At 54.4% G+C, this 9,787-nt stretch overlaps 1 protein-coding gene across 2 annotated transcripts; it reads left to right on the top strand.

Moving 5' to 3' along the window:
• Positions 1-899: 899 nt before the first annotated feature.
• On the top strand, positions 900-5,898 carry METTL13 (methyltransferase like 13). Of its 2 annotated transcripts, none has more exons than XM_009866513.1 (7): positions 900-1,199; positions 2,351-2,542; positions 3,153-3,348; positions 3,599-3,742; positions 3,937-4,149; positions 4,983-5,114; positions 5,624-5,898. In XM_009866513.1, exons 1-7 carry the CDS (start codon positions 939-941, stop codon positions 5,896-5,898), a joined length of 1,413 nt encoding a protein of 470 aa, XP_009864815.1. In that variant the 5' UTR covers positions 900-938. The 2 variants fall into 2 exon arrangements, with proteins under 2 accessions (XP_009864815.1, XP_009864814.1); XM_009866512.1 differs by having other exon boundaries at positions 900-1,644; positions 2,343-2,542.
• The last annotated feature ends 3,889 nt before the right edge of the window (positions 5,899-9,787 follow it).

The following is a 9,787-nucleotide window of genomic DNA, read 5'->3' as shown; positions in this document are numbered from 1 at the left end:
GCCTCTTCCGGGGCGGCGAGCTGTGCGCCGCCGCGTCCCGGCTTTAACCGCCGCTGTGCGCTGACGATGGGAACCTCCCCAGTGTGCCGCAGCGAGAGAACGGGAGAGACACACGAGTTGCTCGGGGAGGGGCAGGGCTCCGCGGGTTAAACCATCCGGATTACATAAACCATCCGTATTACACCCGAAGGAGATGCAGCATGTTATAAATGCTCAGAGTCCAATAGGTTAATTTAGAAATTTATTTGTAAAATGTTACAATAAAAAGGTGAAAAGGGCAATAAGCAAACAGCGCTGGGCGTGCCGGGGAGTCTCTGCTCTACCAACAGCGTGCAACGGAGTTCGGAGTCTTCTCTCTTTTATATTGTAGCCCTTGGGAAAATTATGCAAAGCCAGCAGCTGAGGGGGTGTTGCTCATTCCTCTGGGGTCGTTGGGAGGAAGTTCTGCAAAACTTGCTAAAGCAATATATAATAGTCACAGATATTCTGAAGCAATATATAATAGTCGCAGCATTCAAACTAATTACACATCCTGTTTTTAGTTTTTGTCTTTTCTATGCCTGATAAGGAAGTTGTAAATTTTCAAGGCTTGCTGAGACAATTTCCTCTACAAATTGTGGTCAAAGCCCATCTGTAGTTGCTGCATCAGCATTCTTGATACTATATCTTTTGACACAAATCACACTTACGTTTTTCACAAGCAGATGTATCGAGTCCGTGCCCATGTGTGACATTTCTACATGGAAACGTTAACTTAGGGTCCCAGAGAGTGAGTTTTCACGTGCTGCGGATGTGGTTTTCACAGGGGGCTCGTGGCTGATACTTGCTCGTAAAACATTTTGGGACCTGTTCCCAGGGTGTTCTCACCGTCATGCTGCTCTTGTGCCACTCTTCAGGTTCTGGTGGTGGGCTGTGGAAACTCAGAACTGAGCGAGCAGATGTATGACGTGGGGATGTGCGAAGACATCATGAACATCGACATCAGCGATGCAGTGATCCGTCAGATGCAAGAGCGGAGCAGGAGCAAGAGGCCAAAGATGAGCTACCTGCTGATGGACATGCTTCAGATGGACTTCCCCGATGCCCACTTCCAGGTGGTCCTGGACAAAGGCACGCTGGATGCCATCCTGACTGATGAAGAGGAGGCCACTCTAGCCAAAGTGGACAAGATGTTTGCAGAGATCAGTCGGGTCCTACAGGTGGGAGGGCGCTACCTCTGTGTCTCCTTGGCTCAAGCCCATGTGCTGAAGAAAGCGGTGGAATACTTCTCCCAGGAAGGCTGGGTCGTGCGTGTCCATCAGGTGGCCGGCAGCGGGGACAAGCAGCAGTTTGTCCTACCTGTCTTTGTCTACGTCATGACAAAGTTCAGGAAGATCACTGGGTCAGCACCACAGATCCTGGAGATCTGCCCTGAAGAGCAGGAGAAGCCGATGCGGGTGGAGAGTGCGGAGCGGCTGGTCGCGGCGGTGAAGGACAGGCAGCATTACGCCCTGCTCTGCAGCCAGCTGAGCAAAACCCCCTGCGGGGAGCAGGTTTCCCTCGACCTGTGCGATAAAGAGAGCGGGAAGCCTCGCTACACACTGCACGTGGTTGACAGCCCCTCGGTGAAATCTTCCCGGGACAATCACTTCGCCATCTTCATCAGTGAGTACAGCCTCTGCTGCCTGCAGTGAGATGGTGCTCTGGCCAGGAGCTGCAAAATAGCAAGCAGGCCTGAAATCAGGCCCAGAAAGGGAAATAACCTGCCTATGGTGGGTTTAGTTGATGTTTTAGTCCTGGCTTTGTGACAGGACTTGTGTTTGCCTGATGGTGCAGCCACCTGTCTGGTAGCAGAGGGATGCTCCCTGCCCTGCTTCCAAGGTGGTGATTCCTGCCTTGATGCTGGTGACAGCCACCATAGCACATCACTGCATAAAGCCAGATTGCAGCGGATGCAGATGGAAAAGTATCGCTGTTTTGTGTGGGTGTCTTGACTTGCCCAGGCCAGGCTGCTCAGAGCTGTGTTTCACTTTGGTGCTTGCACCTTGTGGAGATGCATCGTGTTGTGCCAGCAGCACTGTTCCCTGTGCGACTGCAAAGCTGGGCCTTAGTGCAGCCTGGAGATGGGTTGTGAGGTTGTTGCATGCCCCTTTCTCAGGAGCTTTGGCTTTTCTAGCCTCTTACACAAGCTTGCCCCAAACGAGGAAGCTCCTGGCTCTGCTGATGCTTGCAGAGCGTGGCTCTGGGCATGCAGTGGTGCTTCCTCAAGATGTCTTGCCGTTCCTTACAGCTCCTCTCTTGGAGGCTGCGGTAATTGCTCAGGGGCCAGGACTGGCCCAGGCTCACAATAGCCCCTTCTGCAGTCCCACAGGGCAGAGAAACCGAGTGGCTCTTTGGGACGGAGGAAGGGCGGAGGCAGTTGGCGGCTAGCGCGGGCTTTGGGCGCCTGGTCACCGTGGCCCTGCACAGGGAGCAGCACTACGAGGGCATGGCGGGCATCCAGGCGGAGCTGTCGGGGAAGGTGATGGAACTGGCGCCGCCGGGCCTCCCTGCCCGGCAGCAGGTGAGCCCCACCACCCAGCCCTCTTGCTTGGCTTCCCTGAAGCTGGAACCAGGCTGGGTCTCCTCCAGCAGCGAGTCCCTCTTCTCCAAGGGTGACTGAGCTGCAGCACATGAGCTGGCTGCCTTGGTGGGGAGGAGACTGGCCTTACGTGTAGCTTCTCTGGTTTTCCCTCCCTCTGGCTGCATTTGTTTGGAGGCAGGATTTGAGGTGCCTCCATGGCAGGATTCAGTGTGAAGTCCTTGCCCTCCAAAACCCAGCATCCCAAGAAAACCAGGCATCCCGAAACCATGAGAGCATTTGACCCCTTCTTAATCCTGGCTTTAACTTTCCTCCCTTCTGTCTCCTCCTTCCTGCCCCAACTCCCCAAACCCGAGCGCTGGCAAGAAGTCTTGGGATGTTTGCTCCCTGTATCCAAACACATGTATGGGAGGGAAGCTGGTGTCTCGTGCACTGGTCTGCAGCTCCTCTGTGGCTTCCTGCAGCACATCTTGCTGATCCTGCACCGTGTCCGCTTCATCCCAGCTCCTTAGCCCTGGTCAGGATAGCAGGAACGCCAAGGTCTGTTCCCGTAGCCTTTCCTTCCTCACACCAGTCTCTGTCCTCCCTGCAGGTGCCCTTCCTGTCTGTGGGAGGGGACATCGGGGTGAGGACAGTGCGGCACCGCGGCACCAGCCCCCTGAGCGGGGAATACGTTGTGGAGGATGTGAAGGGTGATGGCACCTGCTACTTCCGACGCCTCCTCTTCCTCCGCAACAGGAACGTGGTGCAGTCAGAGGCTCGGCTCCTGGACCCCACACCTCTCCCAGGTACAGGGGGCAACCAGGAAGGTGTAGGGGCCAAGGGTGACTTTTTTGGGGTGGCAAGAGGGTGAGATCAATACAGGAGAAATGTTAAAGTCATTCTGGGACCTGCCCATCTTGTCCTGGAGCAGCTATGGGAACGTTTTTACACTCCGCTGCATGCCCTTTGGGTGGGACAGAGGCTGGGGGTAGCTAGTCCCCAAAAAGCACCCCTCTCTCCCACTTTGCCTTACCAGCCAATGCCTCCTGTGTTCAGGCCAGAAGAAACGGAGGAAGGACAAGAGGAAATCCAGCGCCGCTGAGCCACCTGCAGCCATCGACAAGAGCTACCTGTGCTGTGAGCACCACAAGGCCATGGTCGCGGGGCTCTGCCTGCTGGGGAGTCCGGACTGCCTCCCAGGTGATGAGGCTGGCAGCTGTAGGCTGTGCCAGGAGCAGGCGTGCGTGTATCCATATGCCCCAGCTCCTCGGGGAAGGGCTTTCCTGGCCAAGGTGCCATATGCACCCTTCCTGAAATGATTTGAGGCTGGTGGGTGGGACAAGCAGTGGGAACACGGCCATCCTGGTGGCTCACTGGGCGCTCTCCATTGGCAGGAACCACGCTGACGGTGCTGGTGGTGGGGCTCGGCGGGGGCAGCCTGCCCCTCTTCGTCCATGACTACTTCTCACAGGCCCGTGTGACTGTGGCAGAGATCGATCCCTCCATGCTGGAGGTGGCTACACGCTGGTTCGGCTTCTCCCAAGGTGACCGGCTGCAGGTGCACGTCTCTGATGGCCTGGACTACGTGGCCAAGCTTGCGGCTGAAGGTACCATCTCCTGGAGCATGCTGGGTGCCCCATCAAGCCCAGCGGGTGACGTGCTGAGGGACCAGAGTCCTAGGCTGCTTCCACCCTCTGCTTTCTGTCCCTGCATATCTTCTGCCGTGCTTTACAAGCTTCAGCCTCGTCAGGTCTCTGCAGCTCACAAGCCTGCCCTTGCCGACGTGTGCTGCAGAACTTAAGTTTGCCATCTCCTCCAGCACCAAGGGCTGCTGCCCTGGGTTTCATTTGAAAAAAGAAACCTCAGGAGAGAAAAGTGGCAGTAACATGGCAGTAACATGAGTACCCCATTCATTGCCTCCCCACTCTGTGTGTTAGAGTCCAGAGAGGGGTAATTGAGCTGGTGAAAGGTCTTGAGAATAAGTCATGTGAGAAGCAGCTGAGAGACTTTGGGTTGTTTAGTCTGAAGAAAAGGAGACTGAGGGGAAACCTTATCACTCTCTACAACTACCTGAAAGGAGGGTGCGGAGAGGTGAGTGTTGGTCTCTTCTCACAACTTACAACCGATAGGACAAGAGGAAATGGCTTCAAGTTACAGCAGAGGAGGTTTAGATTAGACATTAGGAAAGACTTGTACACTGAAAGAGTTATCAAAGACTGCAACAGGCTGCCCAGAGAAGTGGTTGAATCACCATCCTTGTATGTATTTAAAAGCCATCTGGGTATGGTGCTCAGGGACCTGATTTAGAAGTGGACTTGGCAGAGTTAGATAATGGTTGGACTTGCTGATCTTAAAGGTCTTTTCCAACCATAATGATACTATGATTCTATGATTCATTTCTGTCCCATGGGATAACAAGTTTCTATGGTCTCTCCTGCAGCCCCGGCTCACTATGATGCCGTCATGTTTGATGTGGACAGCAAAGACCTCATGGTGGGAATGAGCTGCCCACCTCCAGCCTTTGTGGAAAAGCCTTTTCTGCAGAAAGTTAAAACCATCCTCAGGCCAGAAGGTAGGAGGGGAGATCTGGTTGTGTTCCAGTGGCCAGGCTGGCCAAGTCTTGTGCTGAGTTTGAGCAATGGGGCTGTGCCACTGTTACGCATCCTGGAGAATGGAAGCCGCAGTCAATTGCTGCATGCTATCTGCTGCTCCCAGTGGGTCCCAGATCCGGGTGTTTTCGTGGGTGTTGTGACAGCAGGAAGCAGAATGGAGAGGGTAGCCTGCAGTGCTGCGGGGTTGGGCAGACCGAGACATCCCTGGGGGCCGTGAAAGGTTGTGGGAAGGCAGAGAGTGTAGGTGGTATCTGGGAACAGATAGCATGGCCACCCACAACCCATATGGTGTCAGGGACATGGAGCTGGGCCAAGGGCACTGAGGGGGATGCTGGTACTCCTCGTACTGCCGCGGGGGAGACATTTGCACCAGAGTGGCACCGATTCAGCTGCTTTCCCACGGGGAGATGAGGAGCAGGGCGATGTGTGCAGGCTGCTCTGAACTCCCGTCACTCTCACTCTGCTGCAGGAGTCTTCGTGCTCAACTTGGTGTGTCGTGACGCCCAGCTGAAGGAGTCTGTCCTGGCCACCCTCAGGGAGGTCTTCCCGCTGCTCTACGCACGCAGGATTGAAGGAGAGGTCAACGAGATCCTGTTCTGCCAGCCCAGCCCCGAGGGCCGGCGGGACCCCACGGAGCTGGGAACACGTGCCCGAGCACTGGAGGAGGCCTTGCGGCAGCCTGGGCGCCCCTGGGACAGCTCATACATGCTGGCAGACATGCTGCAGGCTGTCAAGATCCTCTGAGAGGGGACTTGATGCTGCTGGATGGAGACAGATGTCCCTGCGTGGGTGCTGCAGTGGAGGGGTGCCTGTGGCTGGGACTGCAGCCCTTGAGGGGCTGGCGCTGGCCTGGGTCTGCCTGAAGGAGGTGACTGGTAAGGGAAGGTTCTCCCCGGGAAGGGGTCCAGGTCCATGGGAGGCTGTGCAGCCCGAAGGGCAGTGTTGGGAGGAGGAAGGTGCTGTGGGACTGGTAGGACTGTGGGTTTACGTCTGTTCCCATTGCTTTCCTGTTGTGGGAAAAACATCCTTCTGACCACCCCCTTCTTCTCCAGCACGGTTCCTTCCCTCTGATGCTGCCTCTCCCTGCATCTCCAGCATCCCTGGTCACTGGTGTCTGTGCAGAGCCCCAGCCCTGCCCCAAGCCTGGTTATGGGTGTGTGTGGGTGGGCGGAGAGCTGTGAAAATAAAATGCTCAGGGCTGCTTCAGCCCACAGTGCTTCACTAGGTTTATTTCTAGAGCACCCAGCAGCCCTGGAAAAGGTACAGTCACCTCTACTCCCACACTCACTGTATCCTCCCCATGCACCATCCCCAAACTGGACCCAACCATGTGCCTACCCCTCTCCTGCTTCTCTCCAGCCATCATTACTGTGAGCTAAGACCTGCAACCCCATGGGCCCCCAACTCTTCTTTGCTGCTCTGCCCCCACCTTGGGGCCAGCAGGGACCCAGCCCTGGGCACACCAACTCGCTCCCCCAGCTGGTGCAGGTCAGCCTTCCTTCAGGCTCAAAAGGCAGCAGGAAAATGCCTGTTGGGGTGTTCCCATGGCACCCCATTCCTTCCCAGGTGGCTCATTTTTGTCTCTCCCAAGGGTTTCAAAGCCTTGTCCTTGCCTGTGAGGTGTAGCTGAAGAGCTGACCCACTGAAGAGCTCGCACACTCAGGGTGGGGGTGGAGGAGGGGCTTGTCTTTCTCCCGTCCAACAGCCGGTACCAAAATGAGTCTGAGACATGGTACCAAAGTGACTGGCTTGTGGACATCAAGGTGACAATGAGCTCGGGCACAATGATGTTTTGCTGCTGAACACACAGCATCACTCTGTGCTCCCTTCTACCGCTGGCACCTGGAACAAGGACATCCTTCTGGCAGCTGCTTCCCAAAGCAAACCGTCCCCAACCACCTTTCCACAGCCAAGGGTGGTAACAACACCCCAGAAGCAGCTCCAGCGGGGATCTGACCCAGCCATTGACATGGAGGCAGTAGCAGTCGTATCCCATCATCACTGCTGAAACCATCTCGCCAGCTTTGTAGCTCACGCGCCCTATCCCACCAGGGGTTTGGTAGGCTGCTATTCATCACCCTGCCCTTCCTCAGCAGGATTGGGGTTTCCTTCACCTACAAGAAATTCAGCTTTTTTGTTTAGAAAGTTGAGCAAAAAGGTGCATGAGCCTGAGGGTTTGCAATTCCCCAGCGCTGTGGAGGCCATGGAAAGGACACTGCAAGGGTTCTTACTCCCTGAATTGGTGGGGGCTGCAGCCACCTCACCGATGCAAGAGATGAGGGTTTGGTTTTTTTGTGCCCAGGAGGCACTATGGCAGCTATGCCCACAGCAAGCACATCCCTGCGATTAGCGACTGTGGCTATATTTTCACTTTAATTTGCCAGCACGTTCTGCTTTGTAAACCACCCTGCTCCAATCCCTCTTCTGATGCTCCCTGCCTTATTCCCCATCATGCAGAGGGACAAATCATTGCCCTTCTTTCTCCCTGGGCTGGCCCGTTTCTGTGCAGAGGGAGCAGATGCTTTTTTTAAATAAGTGCTTTTGATGGTTCCCAGGCACTGGAGAGCAGGGCTGGCCTGCTCCCTTCCTCAGATAAAGGATGGCAGCATAGACACATGCCCTCTGTATGTTGTTCACTGCCTGGTGGCTCCCCTGCACTGTAGCATGCTCAGGGCAGCACATGATCTCTGGTCGACGGGAGAGACAAGGCTGGAGCTTGAGCTGGGTGGAAGTCTGCCTGCCCCCCATGCAGTTAGTTTCTAAATCTCTGTGATGAGCACTTTTTTGAAAGACGTCTATTATCTATGCAGCTTAGCAATGGCAAATTTCTCAACTGGATCAGCAGTGCTGCATTTAGTCTATTTTTAAACTTAGTTTTCAATTCTCAACGTAATTCCAATGACATAGATTTGTGTGTGTGCCCTTTATTTTACCTAAACCATCTCTTTTCTTCCCCAGTAGCTCGTACAAAGGCTGCGTTCATCCCTCCCTTGTCCAGTCCCGCCTTTCTGTTGTGTTTCCTAATTGCTGCATAACGCCACATCCTGGTGGAAAAACAAAAGCCATCTATTAGAAATAACATAAAGATGTAGTCTCAGTTATTGCAGCTGTCATTGCAGCTACTGACAGCCCTACAAGTTTGGTCCTGAAATACATTTCAGATGGAAAAATCAGCAAATTCATGACTGCCACAAATACCTGAAGTCTTTCTTTGCAGGTAAAATTCTCCGAGGCTGGAATAATTGATGTGTAGTAAATATTTCTCTCCTGGCAGCCAAAACACAGAGCTAATGTATGTTTGGCATCTGTGTTTCTGTTGAGTGTTTTGGCAATATACTCATGTTTATATCCCTTACTCCTCACTTCCTTCCTTTGCCGCGTAGGCATGCTGTAAGCAGTGGGACAGAAACAAGCACTGCTGTCACTTAGCAACCTCTGCTGGCTTTGAGATGTTGCCTTTTTTTCTTTCTGAATTTCCCAGCACAAAAAGAGATGGCTGCGTAACTCGTTGCATGGCTCAGACATAAGATTGCAGCCAGCTGGGGATGCTTTGGTCTGGTCCAGCCCAAATCCCTCTTGGAGCATCACATCTGTGTCCCGCTGCTGCCACAGTGAGCAAGGCAGTGGGTCAGCCTTGGGTTTTGTGAGCTCAGGTTGAGGGTTGCAGCTGGTCCTGCTCAGCCATGCTGGTTCTTTGGCCCAGGGTGACTCTGCGGCCAGGCAGTTGGCAGGATGGTGATGCTCTGAGGCAGGCATTAGTGGGTTGTCATGTGTGTACCCCATACAGCATAACCTCCTCTAGTGTCACAGCCCAGATCCCTGCTCTGCAGAAGAACTGGAGGTGGCTGGGCTCTCAGGAAGAGGGTGGAGGTGTGTGGGGGACATGCCATCACCAGCTGAAAGTACATCAAGCAGCTGGGAGACATTTTTTGGTAATAAAAGTTGCAGGGATTGAGTGCTGAGGCTGATTTCCTTCAGCTGGGAAGAGCTCTGCTGGGGTGAGCCTGGCCCTGCTGACTGGGGATGGCAGGGTCACAGCACAGCAAGGGCTGCAACACCCATGTCCTGGAGGGTGGAGGTGCCTGGGTAGTGTTTTGTCCGTGAAATCTTCCTTCAGGGAAGCACTTGGCTTGCTTGGCTTTCTGACCAAGGAAGCAGGCATGCTGCCAGGCTGCAGCAAGGGAGTATGGCTCTTTCCTGGGGTGCTCAGGGCTGCAGGGAAACATCTCTGGGGGCTGCAATGCAGCACGGTGGCCTTTTTTTACGCCACAGCTGGATGTGCCCAACTAAAGGATGTTGCTGGAGGTCACAGGGTAGGATAGAGGCCACAACGCTGGATGGGACAGGGATTGGGGTGTCACTGTCCTGTGATCCCTGAGTCAGCAGTGCCACAGGCTGTAGGGGAGAGGCAGAAAGTGCCTTCTCTTTACAGGGAGAAATGCTGTACCCACTACTTCTAACCACAGTTCTGCAGCCACTCTGGCTGTATTTCACTGGCTTTAATTTTATCTTTTGCAGCTTCAAGGTCTGAGCTCTCCTGGCAGATATGCAGGCACAGTGCTGACTGGCATCTTCGTGCCAGCACTGCTGAGTCAGCTGCTGCTGAGAACCTGGGAGCTCTCCTGTGCACGGG

This window comes from Apaloderma vittatum, unplaced genomic scaffold, assembly GCF_000703405.1.
Source record: "Apaloderma vittatum isolate BGI_N311 unplaced genomic scaffold, ASM70340v1 scaffold1843, whole genome shotgun sequence".
NCBI classification, from domain to species: Eukaryota; Metazoa; Chordata; class Aves; order Trogoniformes; family Trogonidae; genus Apaloderma; species Apaloderma vittatum.
Note: the sequence above shows the minus strand (reverse complement) of the source record. Positions and strands in the feature narration are given on the sequence as shown.

Coding starts and splice junctions, on each gene's coding strand:
- METTL13 (XM_009866512.1), top strand. CDS start 939: ATGTATGACGTGGGGATGTGCGAAGACATCATGAACATCGACATCAGC. Junction 2,543..3,152: donor GCCTCCCTGCCCGGCAGCAG/GTGAGCCCCACC, acceptor TCCTCCCTGCAG/GTGCCCTTCCTGTCTGTGGG. Junction 3,349..3,598: donor GGACCCCACACCTCTCCCAG/GTACAGGGGGCA, acceptor TCCTGTGTTCAG/GCCAGAAGAAACGGAGGAAG.